Raw genomic sequence first — 20,026 nt, 5'->3', positions numbered from 1 at the left:
TGTTCATGTCTGAGGCGGCGCATTTTTTTACTTTTTTATTGTTTGTCTTTGTCTGGCCCATTTGTAATTTTGGATAGTTGCAAACTCGCTATTATGTCTCGTTGCAGCTTTAAGCACGGGGAATTCCTACGAATATGCTTGGGTTTTTTTTGTTGTTGTTGTTGTTTTTTTTTTTTTTTTTTGCGTAGTTGGATTCGTTGGGCAAGGGTTGATATATTGCACGTGAGTCCAATGTCTATTTGTGTGTGCGATCGTTTGAGCCATGACTTCAGGCACGGACATGAACCTAATTTAAGAAAACAAATCTTCCCGTATAAATCAGCTTCGTTGGCGGGGGTGGTCAATAGTTTTGTAATTCATTTTAGTTGTATTCAAAATGCGTTGCTGTTTGTCTATTTTACTTACAGTCGACGAATCGACTAAGAGTTGTTGAGCGTGCTGGAAATGTAGGTGTTTGTGGTGATGGAGTTTGGTTCCTTGCCGTATTTCAGGACTTCTCTGGAAGCAAACTTATTGAAGTGAATGGAGATGAAAGAAGAACAACAAAATAGACTTTATTATTCCTCGAGGTAGAAGTCAATCGACTATGAGAACACAATCGAACAGACAGTTATGTTACAAGCTACTCCTAGAGCAAGAAATGTAAAGTACAGATAAAAGTAGAAGCCTTTGGGCGATTGATTGGGGGGGTTCTAAATATCTTCTATTCTTGTATTTATAGGCTGTCATCAACTTTGAAATTCAAATCATATGGAATTCCTTCATTCGATTTGAATTAAGTGGCTCCATGCTATCTATTCTTGCTCCACCATTTGCATGAGGCGGTTACTTCTCCATGATCTCACATGTTCCCAACGTTGTAATTACTTCAACTGCCTGCTTGCATTAACTATCTTGCCCACAATCTGTATGTGATGCATATTCCGAAACGTGTTCAGTTGAATATCAACCGTTGATCAGTCCACTTGATTTTCCTTAACTGGCTTCATATTGTATTTTTATTAATTAGTCTAAAACGTGTTGACACGTGTAACATTTTGACCCAATCGATCATATTAGACTAAAATACTAAATTATGGTGTAAACAGTTGAAAAAACTAAAACCTTACAGATTCTCGTTGAATATGGTTAATTACAATCAAGGTGAAAGAGAACCCATCGAGTTTGGGTTTGGTTATAGATATTAGGTTCGGCTTGATCAGGTTTGCCAAAAATCCAGTTTAAACACCCCCACTGATATCCCTAATTGGCGAGTACAATTTTGTTTACCATTTTTAAAAGAGGTTGAATATTATCCCATCTCTCTTATTGGTTGAAATGGTATAGATTCAACTCCTGTAATATACTTTTTATTAAGCATGAGTATTACTTTGAGGTGGGATTCATACAATTTCAACCAATAAAAAAGAGGGTAATGTTCACCCTCCTCTTAAGTGGAGGGTGATCAAAACTCAACTTTTTTTTTGATAGGCAACACAAGTTTTATTAAGAACACTTGACAAAGGCATCTCCAACCCACATTCTTTTCTTCTTCTTCTTGTTCTTTTTTTAATTTTTTTTAATTTTCTTCCATTCCTGCATTTGGGAGGAAATTCTTACTCTAACTCACCCTCTATTCTCTCGTATATTTCACAAGATCACGTTTGGTCTCCAAATATGTACGACGAGGGAAAAAAGAAGAAGGGATCCTCTAAATGCAGTTTTTGAATATAAATTAGAAATTATATAATTCGATCATCCGAAGTTTAACATTTTTCTTACAGTTCTTTTTATAAATTGTCTACATTCGTCCATCCAACATTAAACTTCTGCATCTATCTTTAGATATATCCACACTCCTTTAACATCACTAGAAAGCAAAGAATATGGTCTCAAGAAGATAAAAATCAAAAGGACAAAGCAAACAAAAACAAATGAAAAATAAAAGGAGAAAACAAAAAATATAAAGGAAAGATTCAAAGAAAAATTGAAAGGAGTTGATGATGGCCACCAAAGACAAACAATATGTGGGATTCTCAATCCCACCACACTTTGTCCACTTTTCTTTTCTTTTCTTTCCATTTTACTTCAATTTTTTCGCTTCTTTTTTCCTTTCTTTCGGTTCTTAATATACAATACATAACAATAAACAAACAGAAACAAGAAAACATGGTCCTAATAACCTGTCTCGTGCTTCTCACGTGACATATCCCCCGGACAAACAAGTAGGGAATATTGTATTATGTAAGTAGTACTTTTGACCTGGAATTATAGGTCATAAATAGACAGGGGTAACAATGTCTTTTGGGTAAAAATCTTCTAAACACCTCAAAAATAATTGGACACCCACACGAATGTGTGTAGAGAAGAATGTTGAGATATCAAGCAGTGGTGCCAAGACCAAGACCACTGACCAATTACTCATAATTCTAAGCACATTGTTGGCTGGAGTGAGACTCATGTGGCCAACTTTCTACCTATTTGTTTTTTGAATGAGGGAATTAAATAGCATGAGCTAGCTAGTTATCTTGCAAATTGAAACGTTGATGACATGAGTCAACTCAGTTGAGTTGGTGTATATCCTTGAGCAAACCAACCACTTGCTGCATTGTGGGTCTTTTCCCGGGCAGCTCCGCGGTACACAAGTACCCAACACGGAGACTCTCCACCATTTCACTCACCGAGTCATCGTCGAGTCTCAACCTTGAGTCCAACGCACTCTCTCCATCTCCCTCCTTCACCAACCTCCTAACCCACCCGACCATCTCATTCGACCCGGGTTGACCTGTCAATAGCTCGACCAACACCACTCCGTAACTGTACACGTCATCCTCGGTTGACCCACCTACTCGGTCCCGACTCAGTCCAAAATCGGCAATCCGGGGCTCAAAGTCATCAGCGAGCAAAATGTTGGAGGGAACCAAATGGCCGTGAATCACGGGCTTTGACTGCGCGTGGTGGAGGTAGGCAAGTCCACGGGCAATCCCAACTGCGATACGGTGGCGCGTGCGCCATTCCATCTTTTCTGGCGACAACATTTGGGGTCCGTCTTCTCCGTCGTGATGCTCCCACATGTCGGTGCTCCAGTCTTCCACGTTGGGGGCCCCAGTTGGGAGTTCGTGGAGCCATCGGTGTAAGTCACCGTTGGCCATGAACTCATACAATACCAGCTTCTCTTTACCTGTCACATAAAGGAAATGTAAACAAATTGGCTCAATATGCATGAAATGGTGAAAATATTTGTAAAACGTACAATGAATATTTTAGTGGAGCAATCAAAATTTTGGGTGTTCCTTGTAACAAGTACTCCAGTGATATATATATATATATATATATTCTATCAAACAAGAAAGCCACGAGCTAGCATCTTTAATAGTACTATTGCCAAATTGAAATTAATTGGTTGTCAAGATCAACTTATGTTGAACCTGCAGCATTATATTTGTAATTTTTCGCAACGATATCGACCGTATCTACCCTAACACATGCAATGGACATTGAACTTGTCAGCATAAACTTCACACGAAAAAGAGCCCTACTACCTCGCCATTGGACCAATTAAATAAGTTATTCATCATCAAATTATGCTTTTATTTTTTTTGCATGGGGCAATTTCTATCATCATCAAATTATTTTATTTGTTTGATAGATTAAACAGCTTGACTTGTGTAACGTATCTAAATGGATGGGCTGAAGAAACATAGAAACATGGATAAATTATTGGTCAGTCTAAGTAATTGGCTCATATTCCCCAAAACTCCAATCCAATCTAAAAATGCATCATCAAGCATCAAGCTCAACTTATTTATCTACTGTATCTGCTTAGAACGATCGAAGGGAGTATATATTTATTTATTTTTTATCCTGGATCGAAGGGAGTCAGGCCGTACAGGGCTATTTGCAACCCACATTTCAAAAAACTTGTTCGATAGTTTATGAAACCAAAAAAATTATCGAACAAGTTCTTAACTAGCTTGACACAATCACCGAATGGCATGAGACAGGAACTGAAAAGCTTGCCCTAAAAGATAGCAATGTCAAATCTCACGAAGGTCAAATATTATAAACATTGGAGCCACTAAAAATTTGTGCGATTGTTAACTTTAGAACACGAGATTGAGTTGAGATATGCGTAAAGCTAAAGCTGGTCCAAACATCTAATTAGCAAGAAAAAAAAAAGATTGGCAAACTCAGCTTCAAGTGGAGTGTACAAAATGGTTTAAATATTGCCTCTATTATCACCCAATCAACACTCACATTCCAACTCATTCCCATTTTGATAGGGGTTTCACGTGTTAAAATTGAGCTAGTGCCATCCAAATAATCTCGGAATACCAAGTACTACTAGTATAACACAATGCTCCACAGTCCACACCTGGTGGTAGATTTACATGACGACCCTACAGTACTACGGAGTAGGACACCTCACAGCGTTAAACAGATCATGTGAGCGCCCATTAATATGGCAAGTCAAATGTCTACCAAATCCAAAACAACGAAATTTTTCAGTGCATGGTGGGTATCAAGTGGTGTCTGCTTTGGCACATTCAGATCTTTCATTTCAATTTTGGATGGTTTGGATTTGGAGAGAAAGAAAGAGGAGAAAGAGTGGTGGGATGAGAGAAGAGAGAGAGTTTCAATCTGGACCGTCTAACACACTTTTAAACTGCCCGGATGGGCTGCTCGGACTCCATAAGGGCACAGCCACGTGATATCCATCCAGTATCCAAAAATTTCTCCAAAACAACAGAACAACATCATCAACAGCCCGAAGGGACTGGTGAGGTGGACATGAAAAACAACTAAAGAGCTTGCTCTATAAGAGGTTGTCGGTTCGAATTCCATGAAGGCAAAGTATTCTAAACCTCGGGGCCACTGAAAGTTCACTCGATCGTTAGCTCAAGGACTGAGAATTAGTTGAGGTGCACGCAAGTTGACTCGAACATCCGGTTATTACCAAAAAAACATCGTCAAGGGGTTTGGCAAAGTGTGTATGATAAAGCTATTAAGTGTTGTCCTCCATGTGTTTGCATGTTCAAATTCCACTGAGGTGGAACATTTCAAACCTTCGGGCAATGAAGGGTTTGCCTAGTCGCTAACTTCAGAGTCTCGGAATCAATTGAGATGTGCAAAAAATGATCTGGATATCCGATTATTAAAAAAAAATGCAATATTATTGAGTGCAATTTACCTGCAATGCAGTAGCCAGAAATAGGCAGCAGATTGGGGTGCCTAAGCCTACCCAAATCCTCAAACAAGGCCACAGCTTCATCAAAATCAACGGCTCTGGCATTCTTAAGCACGTTGATTGCCACGTGGAGGTCTCCTGTAAGCACAGCCCTGTAAACGGGCCCACACCTGCCCTCAGCCAATAAACTCTCCTTACCGAAGTGTGACGTGGCAGCAATCAAGTCCTTGAACGTGAGTTTCATCAACGGCTTCTCGAACATCACTACTGGAGCCGATGATGGCTCCTTTATGTCTGCCACCCATGACGTGCCCGACCCGGTTTCGAATGAAAACGGGCCAGACTTTTCCAGTTTGAATGGGAATTGACCAATGGGTTGGGAGATTGCCCATTTGTTCTTCCTCCTCACTTTCTCTCTCCTCCTGTAAATGCAATAAATTGACACAAAAATTCCCAAAACAAAGATTGATGAAGCAATTGATAAGGGTAGAACTACAGATTGTTTCATTTTTATCGATTTGGGTTTTTGTTTCTTGATGGGTATTTTTGGAGGGATTATTGGATGAGACTTATTTGGGAATTTTTTTGTGAAATTTCCAGCATGAATAAATGCCAAATTACCAAATTTTTGGACCTGGTCCGGGGCAATTTTACCTGAGAAGTTATTGAATGAAATATTCAAGAATTTGATGCGAAACAAGGGAGGAAAATCAGAGGGAAAATCACCGGTCATTTTGTTACTCGACAAGTCTAAGTAACTCAATGAGTGGAGACTAGAAATGGGTTTTGAATTGTTTGCTATTTTACAACTAGAGAGATCAAGATAATGGAGATTGGTTAAGTTGGTGAGCCCAAAAGGCAAGACCGTTAAATCGTTATTCGAAAGGTCAAGAACAGAGAGGTTTGAAAAAGCAGAGAGACGAGCCAGGTTGGTGAACCTATTGTTCGACAAATTCATCGCCCGAATTGATGAAACCGGACCCAAATCTGAACTGGGTTCGAAACCGATCGACCCGCCGAACCGATTTTTCGACAGATTGAGATCAACTAAGGTTGAAATTGACCAAAACCAGCCTGGAACAGAGCCCTGGAGGGAGTTATTGGAGAGGTCAATCTTTTGTAATTGGGAGATGTTTCCGAGGAACTTCCATGAGATGATGCCGTTGAGGTTTCTTGATGACAGGTTGATGTGTGTAATTGGTGGGTTTGGGCAGGAGCGATTGGTGGGGGTGAGCCAAGTGGAGTTGAAGCCTGAAACGGAGCTGAAGGCGTTTGAAACCAGTTGTTGGTCTCTGCTGTTGCATGAGGAGTCTACGAGGGAAAAGAGGAGTATGAAGGGGATGAACTTGAGGATGATTTTCATCTCGTAAATTGGGGATTTCAGTGGGTTGCAGTGGGTTTGGCTCCCATGAGAGAGAGAGAGAGAGAGAGAGAGAGAGCTGCGGGAACTTTGGGGCGTCAACAATGCAGGGGAAAGAGAAAAGTGTTTAAAGGGATTGAGAACCCGATAAGACAAAGCTAGGGGAATTGAGAAATAATAGTATTGGATTAGGTCATATGTTTGGGTTGTTAAAAAGTTTGTTTAAGAAAATTACTGATATTTTTTTTGATCAACTAAGAAAATTGCAAGCGCGGCGCTGCTGTCCCTTAGGGGCAGCAGCTTGCGACTGTGCCCAAGCTGCGGGTCCATTCCGATCTTACTCCGATGATCGAAAGTGTTCACTTTGTAGAGCTCATCGAGTATAACAATTATGCAAAAAATCAGCTCAATTAGATATCATTAAGTGCCTAATTGGAACACATATAACTCTTGGTCCATGGGTTACAGTGGATTTGATCCAGTGTTTCGGATCTATTCTTTTCAAGATAAAAAGGTTCCGATCAGGCACTTAATGATATTTATTTGAGCTGATTTTTTGTAATATTCTACTAGACGAGCTCTATAATGTGAACGCTTCTGATTATCAGAACGATATTGGAGTGGACCCGCAGCTCTGGCACAGCCGCAAGCTGCTGACCCTAAGGGACAGCAGCGCCAAGAAAATTACTGGTAATTGCAAGAGTTCATGCATTTTTATTTAGCTTTTTATTTTATTTTATCGTTTATTGTTTTAATTCACCTCGACTGAATTAAAACACAAAGCCAATTTTAAAAACACGTTCTACTTGAAATGACATTAGTAGAGAACTCTATGATTTTGGTTATTTTTACTTATAATTTCCAACGTTCAAAAAAATTAAGGAAAATTCAACTTCGCGTTCCTCTGCTAAGCACTTTTTGCACCTTTAGGCTTTTTTCTTGTTTTGTTCTTATTAATTTTTTTTTTGCGTTTGTTAGTTTTGTGTCTTATTTTTTTCTTTTCGATTCATTTTGTCAAAACAAGTCAGAAAAGTAAAAAAATTATTGAATTTTAATCTTGGATTTTTTTAAAAATATTTTTGTAAAATTTATAATTTTTTACTTTTCTAATTCATCTCCAAAAAAATGAGGTGTAAAATTAACAAAAGCGAAAAATATTTAATAAGGACAAAACAAGAAAAAGTCTAAAAAGCTTAGCGGAACTCAATAGCTGAACAGAAAAATTAATACTCCCTCTGTCTCAATTTAAATGTCCCTTACAAATTTTCATACATTTTCAAACCTCCAAAAAATGCGGTTCTACATATTATTATTTTTATTTTCTTACAACAAAATTAAAGTGCTCATTAAGTAATTTAATTTGGTGTAAGAAAATTAAAAAAATGTTATGCAGAAATATATATTTTAGAATTTGAAAATAATAATAATAATAAATATTTAAATTGAGACAGAGAAAATATTTATTTCCCCAAAAAAGATCAACGTGTCTAAAGTGCAAATGGTAGTACAGTATTATGAAGTGAAGAAGTTGATAAGCTTTTGTTTCCTGATCGGGCTTCAATGGGAAGACTGCATGGGTCCCACTTGTTAAGACTTTGATAGTGATGTGTGGCTTCGTGAGAAAAAATGAATGGAAATTAATAGACCACCGAATTCGCTGAGCCAAAAGGTTAGAGAGCAACAATCAGTGTAGCAACTTCCATTAAGCATTTACTATAGAGATTTGCATTTGATGTGGATTGTTCGGTTAGAGCTATAGTTACTGTCTAAAATGGCGAGTCCATCACCACAACTCTACTAAATTCTATTACGATACCATGGTACAAACGTATTAAATGTCTTTTTTAAAAGTTTACTTACAAAAAATTCTATTTAGTAATTCGGTTTACTCAAGTCGAAATTTTAGCTCCGCCACTGCCTTCAAGACTACTAAGGGGATCAACCCCTCTTTAGTTATATCCCATCTCTGCATACTTTTCAAAAATAGAAAGTTTCATTTATTTTTAAACCATAACAATATTTCGAATCGTCCATATGTAAGATACGTAAGAAGAAAAATTCACAAGAGCAGATATCAATAGGTAAGTAAACTCATGCTTTGGAATAATAGTATGGAGGGATATGATACATGGGATAGACTTGTTCACATTTTGGTATTTGTGAGTTCCACAAAATAAAACTTTAGAGGTGTACCATGGATGGACTATAAGATCCCTTGATTTAGGGCAGTGGTTCTCCTCGGTACAAATTTTGGAAGGCCACACACAATTTGCATCACTTTTGTTTACAACCACCTACACTTCCCTCATACTCACATTTCAGTGACTGTGTGGATCTTACACAGCGGTGGTTGGATTCACACACCTCATATGAGTGTGTTTGTACAACTAGAAGGTTTATATTGTACTTATGGATCGAGTTTGTTTGTTTTTTTTTTTACTTCCACAGTCTTTAATTTGGTAACACCGTGTATTGGACGGTCTATTAGTTTAGTGTGGAATTACAACAATTATAAATGTGTTAATGTAACAATGTTATAGTAGTACAATACAATAGTAACTTGTAAAATAAGATGTGTTGATGTGGTAACGTCATGACAAAAAAACATTTAGTCTAATATATTATAGTATGCGATTTTGTTTCTAGTTTTTAATTTGTTACTTATTTCAGAGTAGCTCTCTCGAAGTTGGGATATGGATCAATTAATTTTACCTTGATGAAATGGAGACCAAATGATTAAGTCTCTTGTTCACCAACACATTTTTGGTTGCATATTTTGTGTATGAGTGATTTTTTAGGTGTGTACGTAGAATTTTAGTTTGGGTTTATATGTCCTTACATTTACTGCAATTTAATCCCCCGCTCTACTGGCATACTATATGATTCGAATGACAGAATAAGGAGCAAGCTTTTCTGCAGTTCCCCGATCGGGACTGCACTCTCAAGTTGTGATAATTTTTGGATAATTTCCGGACCCAAGAATTTTTGATCGAGATCGCTCACATTTTAAACCCCATTGAAACCATGAATCATGTCAAAAATCATGTTGATCGGGATTTGGTTATTATGATTTCTTCATGCATTTGTCTAATATAAAATAAAAAATTGACACATTGGATCTGAACCTTATATCTTATTTATCTCAGGAAAATACATTCCGAATCATATCTACCCAACTCTCATCAACATGATTATTGGTATGATCAATTCTGTTGACAATTTCTAAATAGTGAACAATTCCAATCATTTTAAAGATCCAAAAGGAACCCACAAATTGCCCCAACCGACTGCAGAAAAGCCAGTTCCAAAGGGTAAATGTTTCCTTCTCTTCACCATGAAAAACAGAGAAAAAGGTTCTCTCTTCTACTTATCAGTTAATCACACATCCCATGTGAGTTTTTTTTTTTTTTTTGGGGTTAGTCATCCAGTGTGAGTTATTTAGGTAAAAAGTAGATGAAGACTTTTTTTACCTCACTTGAATTTACACTTGTCATGCATTTTAGTTGAACATGTGGTTTGACTCTATTAGCACCCTGTTTCTGTTTGTTTCGAAAATTTTAAGTTGGCCCTGCAGGTATTTGTATTTATCATGGGGCACAGCATGCCAAATTGCTAAAATACTCATCTGAATATATGAGGAGTATGTATATTTGTAACAAGGCATTTAGTTACTTTCATAAAAGAGAAGACAAATGGTTGACGTACTTCACTATTTTGCAAATCTCTTGTTTTTTTCCCCTTGACTGTAAGGGGTTTTCCGGACCAGCTTAGACACATTTTGATTAATTTCTTACACACAAAGATTGGTCATCCACGTCGGGACTAGAGAAATAACAGGAAACTACTTTATTGTGGCCTGATCCCAAGAATTGAACACTGATCAATTGCATGTATGGAAAGTAAATCCACAAACCAACTTAAATCAGGCCTATTTTTACAAAATAAGCCAAAGTGGCTTATTGTTATAACCCTTAGGGCTCTTTTTTGCCTACCTCACTCCTTTTGTGAGACGGTAAAAGTTAAAAATAGAGTGCAGAGATGCTTTTGAAGTTCATGTCTTCTAATACAGTATAATACTGGTACTATTGACGCAAAAAGCTGAAAAATCAGCTTCTAGAGTACTTAGAATTGAAAATATGATCCGAAAAACACCTTGAAACTAGATTCTCTCTGGAATTAGATTTTATTTTCTAGCTATTTCAGCTTCTAGGAATCCGTAGATTCTTAGAAGACTTAATTATTTGATAAGAATTTTTCGACATATAATCACAACAGATTTTTAAAAGTCAAAATATCATAAACTGCTCTTAGAATTTTCTGTGAACATCGGCCACTATCCTCTTATTCAAGAATCAAATGTGTAACATGGTAGTGATCATTGTATCTTTATTTTAGTGAAATCAAGTGATGTCCACATTCATGGTTTGTTCACATTCTACAAAGAAGACTGCAAACATTCCTTCATGAAGAAAGTTCAAACACTTTATACCAATAATTACTCAATGCAATTAGCATCAATGGTGAGACAAATAGTCATCTACTGTACTAGAAAGATTAGATAAACAAATCACAATTAATTAATCATCATCTCACATGCTACTTGATTGCATGTATTTCCATGATTGACAGCATATTTTTTTCCTCACTTTTTTTTGAAGCTCATGTGTGGTGTCTAGTCTAGCTCATTGATGAGAGGTAGGAACAATGTGGAGAGAGGAATATTCACACACCCAACAAGAGTCTAAGCACAAATTGACAATCATGTCACAATATCGATCGCAGAAAACCTTGACTATATATGCTAAGTCGTGGAATCCTAGTCAAGGGCCCATTTAGTGGGTAATCGAGTTCTGCATGGACTTTGCTACCTCCAAAGTTTGGGAATTTCTGATTTTTCTTCTCATGAATTTGTTCAGAGTTTCGTTGTATCTAATCATCGACTATTTATATAGTCCTCTAATCCCGCATATTCGAAATAGATATAGAAGTAATAGAAGATTTAATTTTGATTGAATCTGTACACGCGTCTAGTATAGACAAGTTCCAGTCAATCGGTTCTAGTTCTTAAAATGTCTTTTCCCCACGGAAAACAATCATTTTGATAATAAGGCCCTCTTTTTTATGCAAATTATTCTCACAGTTCTGAATGGACTTTTAGTTATTATTTTTTTGTTGCTACTTTTAACAAATTATGAAGGAACTACGCGAAAAGAGCATACAAGGTTTTTAAATTGAAGCTTAAATGAAAGGTTTTCTTTGTTTTCAAACACTCGAATTTTGAGTTTTTGTTCAATGGGTAGGATGAGATGGGGGAAGGAGAAAATACAATTTGCAATTGAAAGATTTCAACCGATATATAGGTGACACATGTTAAGGGGACATATCAGCCACTTGGTTAAGAGGCCTTTTGGGCTTGCACTAAAAGATTTATTCAAACCATGTCTCACACGTCACACGCACGCACGAAGTAGGAGGTTTCAATTGACGTTGATTCTTCTCTGACTCGATCTCAATAATTCCCTCTTAGCACCTAGCTAGGTCACACAATTTTGTGTTAGGATTTTTCGCTCCCATTCTCAAATCTTATGCCAGGATCCCACCCTCCAGGAACGGAGCCATGCATGCATGCCATTCATTGGGGTGGGGTAGCCCTGGCTCTCCTTGTTTTGAAATAATCTATTTGATGCATGCCCCAGGTAAAATATGCATCTTCCAGTGAAATTTCACAAAACTTATGCATTTATCTAGATGCCCCATTCATTTTGTAGTCATTGGTTTTTTTTTTTCAATTGATAAAAGAGATCAGTTACACCATATATGAAGTATAAAATACAAATTCAGGACACTACATCAATTGTGAAGAAATAAACCCATTACTTGGTAAAAATAAACAAAGAAAGGAAAAGCCTGTCCAAGGGAAAAACACTCACACGCAGGTGATTCACGAAATTCTAACCTCCTAATGAGATGCAAGAGTCCTAGCCAACTGAGATAACCCTAGTTGGTGTGCAGTCGTTGGTTCACACGCACATATCACAGCCATTGGATTGCTCTCAAGAGCCATTAGATCACAACCATTACAAGAAATGTCAAAGTCCATTTTCATGGCTAAATCTCCCATAACAGCTTCCCACTGGAGGAGAGAATTTTGGTTTGGAAAAAAATTGGCTTTGCCTCTCAAAATGGCTCCCGTTGGAGATGCTCTTATTGTATAAAATAACATATTGCTTCCCACTAAGTAAATTCCAATGGATTTGGAAGCTAGCAGGCAACTTAATCCACATGCACTATAACATCTTTACATGCTTATCTAGCTAACCTGCCGGCCCCATCACATGCATGTTCTCGATCACCTTTATAATTTTCTTCGTATAATTCTTTCCTTTTGGTTGTCAAATAAATTAAAATAAAATAAAATATGTTTGAATGGTTCTGGAGGGTAAGGTAAATGGTTGGTTAATGATATCACCTAACCCCATACCGGTCCAAAACCAAACTTCCAAAAGAGAATGACAACTAAGATTTATAGGTTTATACGTAATAAGTTAGCCATACCCTACCCTACCCATCCACCTTAAAAGTTGATTAATTCTATAATGTGAGTAAGTATAACAAATTGATTAACTCTGTTGGGTGATTAGTATGTTACCAATTAAATTTAGATACGAATGTTCGATCCTGAAAAAAGGAAATATAAAACATGTGAAAAGGGAATAGGTCCAAATTAATAAGGTTTAATTATTTGTATTCGGTTTGTTTTGGTTGAGGAAAATGGTGGGTATGTTTTTGTCATTCCGAATGAATTTTTGACAAGGTGGGTATCATAAAAAGGACTATACCTCATGAACTTCACATCCTTTTATTTCCTTTTCCCACCAAAAATTCGAACTCCAACCATAATTTATGCGATACATTGAGCCATTATAAGCATTTCATGACTGGGCTGCAATTTTTTTTGAATTACATAATTCTAGAGCGTTGGCATTATTTGTCACATTTAGAAAATAAAATACCAGATTGAGCAAACACGTACCACATGAAATATCTTTAGCTATGACATATAAGCAAATTGATTGTTTAGTTGGTGACTTGAGGACTAGCAGGTTAATTAAAATCAAGGTTTCAAAATTACTTTGCGAAATCCAAAGTTGTTGAATATGATATTCTATTAACGTTTTTGGTCCTTAATGTACTGGCCGAGCGCCATTTTGGCCCCTAATATACTCATTGTACACATTTAGTCGTTGATGTTTAGAATTTGTGTTTGGATGAGGCCAAAATTCACTGGGTAAGTGGTGATGATCTTTGTAAAGCAAAATGTCAGGGAGGTTTAGGCTTTCGCGATTTTAAGTGTTTCAATCTAGCCCTTTTGGCAAAACAAGGGTGGCGGCTCCTTCAAAATCCCAATGCTTTTTGGGTTCGACTCCTCAAGTCTCTGTACTTCCCCAACGGCAATTTCATGGAGGCATCGATAGGGTCGCGTCCTTCCTGGGCATGGGCTAGTATTCTTCAAGGGAGGGAACTTCTTATGAAAGGTGCTAGGTGGCAAATCCATAATGGAGCCTCAGTTGATTTCTGGGTTGATAAATGGATCCCCTCTCTGCCTTCCTTCTGTATTCAATCTCCGAAACCCCCGTGGATATCTAGTAATAAAGTAGCTGATTTCATTAACCCCACTACAGGGGAGTGGAGAACTGCAAAGCTCAAACAGGTGCTAACAGTGGCAGAGGTCCAAGCCGTCACAAATATTCCAATTTCTATTATGGGAGATGCTGACTCGATAGTGTGGGGTCTCCATCCTAGTGGCAAGTATACAGTCAAACGGGGTTACCAAAAGGCTTGGTCTGAATATATTAATTCCAAACCCGAGCATCCTTCCTCCTCTAATGTCCTTGAACCCTCTTTCTAGAATTTCTTATGGAATTTAAAAATTCCTCCCAAGTTGAAGCACTTTTGGTGACGTGCTTGTCGTAACAGACTGGCAACCAAGGAGAATCTTGTGCATCGAAAATGTGCCATCTCACCGATCTGTCAAAGATGTCGAAAGGAAGTTGAATCAGTCGAACATATCCTATTTTTCTGTAAACAGGCTAGGAAAGTCTTTTTTGCTAGCCCCCTTGTTGTGGGTTTTTTTCCAAACCAGATTGGTTCAACTCTGGGATGGTCTATGAGGATCAAAGAGGAAATCGACAAAGGAAACTTGGAGCCCGATTATTTTTCCAAAGTAGTTTTCCTGTGTTGGTATATTTGGAAGGCCAGAAACGAGCTTGCTTTCCATTCCTCAAATCAATCTCCACATGTTATTGCTGCTCGTGCTCTTGGGGCATGGGACTAGTTTGTCTCAGCTACAGAGACCTCATCAAGTAACTTATCTAGGCGCCCCCCCCCCCCCCCCCCCCCCCCCCACCTCCTCTCTCCACTGGATTCCCCCTACTGCTGGTTCTCTAAAAATAAATTGTGATGCTTCTTGGTCCAAGGATCTCAATAGAGGCTGGGGTGGTATTATTTTGAGAGATAGTCTTGGTACTTTAATTGATGGAAGGAGATTTAGAATCTCAGCTACTTCGGCTCTTCTTGCAGAGGCCTCTGTTATCAGAGAAGCATGCCTCTTCGCCAAGGCCTTGAATCTGTCCTCTGTTTGCATTGAGAATGATAATGCGCAACTTATTTCTTTGAGTGTTTCGGAGCTCGTTCCGCCATGGGAAGTTTTGGCAATTATCTCGGATATTCGCTTGCTGGCAAAGAATGAAGGATTCTCTTTGAGTTGGACTCCTCGGGAGGGAAATGAAGCTGCTCATTGGGTAGCCTCCTCTCAAGCTTCTAATTTAGGTCCAAATTGGATGGTTTATCCACCAGAATTTTTGTACTCAATCCTTTGTAAAGATCTTTCTTAGTCTTCAATGAAAGTTTGTTCAAAAAAAAAAAAAATAGGCCCTCGTCCCAGACACCGTTTGCTTTGTCCGTTAAATGCAGGGATTTTTTAGGTATATAACCATATATAACTCATCAAAGAACAATGTACTTTCAATTTTGATCCCTAATGTATAACACAAGTGCCATTTTGGTCCCTAATGTACCAATTGTCGACATTTTAGTCCTACACGTACGTTTGGTATTTGTGTTTATTAGGTCTCAATTGAGACGACGTTGGCTTTGTCTGTCAAATGCAGCAGCATTCTAGAGGATTTTAGGAAGTCCATTGCAAATCATTGGAGCACCTAAATGCACAATTTTCTCAATATAAACACCTTAATTTATAGTATTCCTTTCCAAAATCTACAAGATTTATTTTCTATTCTCTTCTCACACACCATCAATTTTCCCAAAGTCTTTGCCTGACCATATGACTCCAACATCTTAGACTCATCTTTGCCATCGCGGCCTTTGAGTGGTTGATTTTCTCTCTTCTCTATTTTTTTTCTCTCCCCTATGTTCATATATATGATTTTTTTCAAGCATAACCTATTTCAGGAAAAAAAAAAAAGAATAATATTCTCCAAATTATAAATTTAATGTTAAAAAAGTATAACTCTGCTAACACGAAATAAATTTTGGAGACAACGTTAGTGATACTCAGTAATGCACGAGGTTGATGGTGGGCGCGAAGAGAAGAACAAAAATTTTAGCTTATCTACTATTTTAATTTATGTAGTAATTATAAGTAGGTTTCAATTTGGTCCTTAAAGTTTTAACGGAGTCAATTTAGTCCTCAAATAATTACTCAAGCTTAAATTTAGTTCTCAAATTTTTATTTGAGCTGATTTAGTCTTTGAAGTATTCAAACATGTGTCAATTAAGTCCTTTGCAAAAATGCCAAAATTCAAACTTGAATCCCAAGGACAATTTTTTTTATTAAATAGTATAAAAAAACAACCTTACAATTCTTAGCAATCTAATATTAGGTCCCCCTTTTGGTATCAGAGTTTGGTTTCAACTTGATCACCAGATAAATTATATTTATGAAGAATCAGAATTACACAATTTAAAGAATAGCACTTCTCTACCAATTATAATTGAACAAAATAGAACTTTACTAACACTATTTTTTTTTATCAAAAAGATAAAAAATAATAATCAACTAAAAATAATAAGCAAAATAAGGCATATAATTGTTAGTAAGATAAAGTAGTAGCAATTTAAGTTTTGGGAGAAAGAAATTAATAACTCCTTGTCATTTCTTTCCTCCAAGCCGTTGAAGGAAAGACAGGAATTCCCCAATATTCTCAGAAAGAAAAAGGAAAAGTTACTCTATCCGAGAAATAAGGAGTAAACATAACCCAGTGTTCTCGAGATAAGGTGAAAAGAATCCTAGTCCTAGAAAAGGAGATAGTGGAAGTGGGTTTTAGTTGAGCTTCCACTTCCAGTAGTAATTAAACAAGGGAAAGGGTTTTGATCTGGAAAAGAAAGAGGGAACAGAATTTGAACTAGTATATATATCAACTTCTATACCATTAGCTACAGAGGGGGTTCATGAGGGCCACATGAGGATAAATTTTTGGATGCAGGTTGGGTACCACGTAATCCGGCTAACGTGGTTCTGAGCACTCACATTCGAGCCGTCTAAAAGTGTATTGAACAACTCAGATTAAAACACTCTTTTTCCTCTCATTCCATCACTCTCTCTTTTTTTTTTCTTTTCAAATCCGAGCTGTCCAAAATCGAAATGGATGATCCGAATGCACCGAGTGGTCATCACTTAGTCCCCGCTCGGCACTGAAAAATCTCTCCCAGATGAGGCTTTTAAAAACGGAGTTTTGCTTGCTCTTTCGCTAAAGTGATTCATTTACGAAGTGGATCCAACACCATCGTACCAAGCTAGTGATTCGTTCATTCTTTTCTTTTTTTTTTTATAACTGAATGTTCAGGTCAGTTTAGGTGCACCTCGACTAATTTCGGAGTCCTGAAGGTAATGATTGTATCTCTTATAACAAAGTTTCTTTTGCCTTGATTGTATCTCTTCATTGAGACGCATCTTGCGATTGCGTTCTAAGCATTGATTATACGCTTGTGTTTTTCTTTCTTGGTACGCGCGTAGGAATGGTCGAGGCGAACACCATACTTTACCTTGTAATAATTTTTTTTTAAAATCAGAAATTCATTTCATTAATAGCCAAACACGGCTAAAATAGCGAATCCATCCGAGTACAATGAAAGGGAAACGTACAACAGACCATCACATAAATAATAACAATGAAAATCGGTGACGAAGGGGCAACGACAAAGCCATCGTGACAACTAGAGACTAGACCTAAGCACGACTCAACACCTCAAAAGGATCGAGATACGACAGGCCAGCCATTTGTCACCTAGCCGCCCTGGCCTGAAACACGATCCCAAACAAAGATAAAAACACCGAACCGATGGAAATAGGAGCAAGCTACAAAACATGAAACAGAAGCACAGCCACCGTGGAAACTACCACTAATGCACGCCGGCCAAGGCCCCGTTTGAGAGAAGACCACCCGTTGCTGCCAACGACTGAGGCGTCGATTGGATCTCGAACCAAACCAGTGGAGAACAAACATCTCTGGCAAGCCCCCACTGACACGAGCAAGCTCCGGGCATGGAGGAGAAATCCACTACTGGGCTACGACCTCCGGTTGAACTGGCCCATGGCGCTTATGACTGTTAATGTCCCTTGCATAGATACTCCCCACGATTGAAAACAGGAACACCGGGCACTAGTGCCAAGCCCCGGCCCTTATCTGCCTACTTCGAAGCCAAGCCCCGCAAGTATTATTCACCCACCAACCACTACCCACTAGATCCGAGAAAATGTCGGACTAGTAACAAAATCGAACTAGCGTTGTTCCCGTTCAATGCACGAAATGAATTCGACATTTTTTTTCGTTGTCCCGTGCACCGGATGCTAACATTGTACATGTTCAATATATGGGACAATACTTTTTTTATCCCGTTCCGTGCATCGAACGGGCACATTGCTAACCTCTAGTGCACGTAACCACAGAAAATTGTTGAAGTTAGTCTTTGTATTGTTTTATGCATCACACAGGAACAACGCTAGTATCTAATATAGCTTTGTCTAACAAGAAATTTTTTTTTAATAAAAACAAAATTAAGAAAAAGTAAAAAAAATCAAATGTTGGCAATTTTTTTTCATTTTTACTAACCTTTTTTTTTAAATACTTAAGGCTCCGTTTGTTTCGATGTAAAATATTTTTTTCAAAAAACAAACTTTAAACTTTCATTTCCAGTGTTGGTTGGCACAGGAAAAATATTTTCTAAAACAATGACAGATTGTTGGTTTAAAAATATTTTAATCGAGTAAGCTCTCTCTCTCTCTCTCTCTCTCTCTCTCTCTCTCTCTCTCTCTCTCTCTCTCTCTCTCTCTCTCTCTCTCTCTCTCCCGTCCTCCTCCTCCTCCTCCTCCTCCTCTCTCTTATTTTGGATCTAATATGATTTGAGAGAAGAAGGGAATCGAGTACATGGTTTTGGGAAATGTCAAACCATTGGAGGTGAATTGCAAAAATGACTTATGGCCAAAATTAGAGGAAACAATTTCACCCATGTAGACACTCCAATTTGGATTTTCCAGATTAGTTTACTTTCGGTCTTTGATTCTCCGATGATGAAACGGATTAAGAACACCCTGGGAATGATAGTATGTTTGAGCTTTGGGTGTTTGCAAAACCCTTGAACCTAACATAGTCTAAGTCAATTCAAAAAGCCATAAAACCCTACTTGCATGCGTTGATTGAGATCCAGCATGCGTGGGTCAAAGTGTTAGGTGTTGGTCAAACGGTCCTGATTGACCGTTGACCAGCGCGTGATCATTTGGACTTGCGCGCGCGTACACGATCCGCGCGCGCTGGTTAAATTTGCTGCCAACCCTTTTACTTTCCATTTCTGGAAGGTTTCCATTAATGGAATAGTTTCCATTAATAGAGGATTTTCATTAATGGAATAATTTCCATTAATGGAATGCTTTCTATTAATGGAGGGTTTTTACCCTATAAATACTCCCATATGCTTTCATTTGAAGGGTTAGAAAAATCCATACACCTTGGGTTCCAAGTTTTCAAACGGTTACAAAAATAAACATTTTGGGTGACATACAAACTCTAATCCCAAAAACATAGATTGTTCTTCTCCCTCTAAACACTCAACAATCACCAAACACCTCATTCAACCTCAAGCCTCAAAGTTCAAACACCATTCAAACTCAAAAACCAAAAGATATAACACCTTTGTACTGCTTTTTGTTCTAATCCCTGAGGGGGCTGGCATGGTCATGGCTGGTAATCAATACCATACCCTGGTCCTAAAGCTAGCAAGGTTTCAAAAATCGTAGAGGCAAGAACCAGCGCGTGTTGGTCCCATGTTGGCGCGCGCCACTTCGTGGCAGCGTGTGCAGATCTGCGTGGGGAGTGGTGTCTTGTTATTTTATGTCCTTCTTTGTATATAGATCACTGTAAGCATGCTAAAAACCAGTTTACTGCTTTTTAATGTTAAAATTGCTAGCTTGCATTTTAATACTT

General features: G+C 37.9%; 1 protein-coding gene across 1 annotated transcript; it reads right to left on the bottom strand.

Moving 5' to 3' along the window:
- Positions 1-2,279: 2,279 nt before the first annotated feature.
- LOC131315807 (calmodulin-binding receptor kinase CaMRLK) lies at positions 2,280-6,693 on the bottom strand. Its single transcript, XM_058345006.1, has 2 exons — positions 5,171-6,693; positions 2,280-3,160 (listed from the first exon to the last, which is right to left on the bottom strand). The coding sequence occupies exons 1-2, from the start codon at positions 6,528-6,530 to the stop codon at positions 2,541-2,543; spliced, it is 1,980 nt and encodes a 659-aa protein (XP_058200989.1). The 5' UTR covers positions 6,531-6,693; the 3' UTR covers positions 2,280-2,540.
- Between the last annotated feature and the right edge of the window lie 13,333 nt (positions 6,694-20,026).

The sequence above is a fragment of the Rhododendron vialii genome, chromosome 2a (assembly GCF_030253575.1).
Source record: "Rhododendron vialii isolate Sample 1 chromosome 2a, ASM3025357v1".
Taxonomy (NCBI): domain Eukaryota; kingdom Viridiplantae; phylum Streptophyta; class Magnoliopsida; order Ericales; family Ericaceae; genus Rhododendron; species Rhododendron vialii.
The sequence above is the reverse complement of the archived record's forward strand: the minus strand, read 5'-3'. Positions and strand labels throughout refer to the sequence as shown.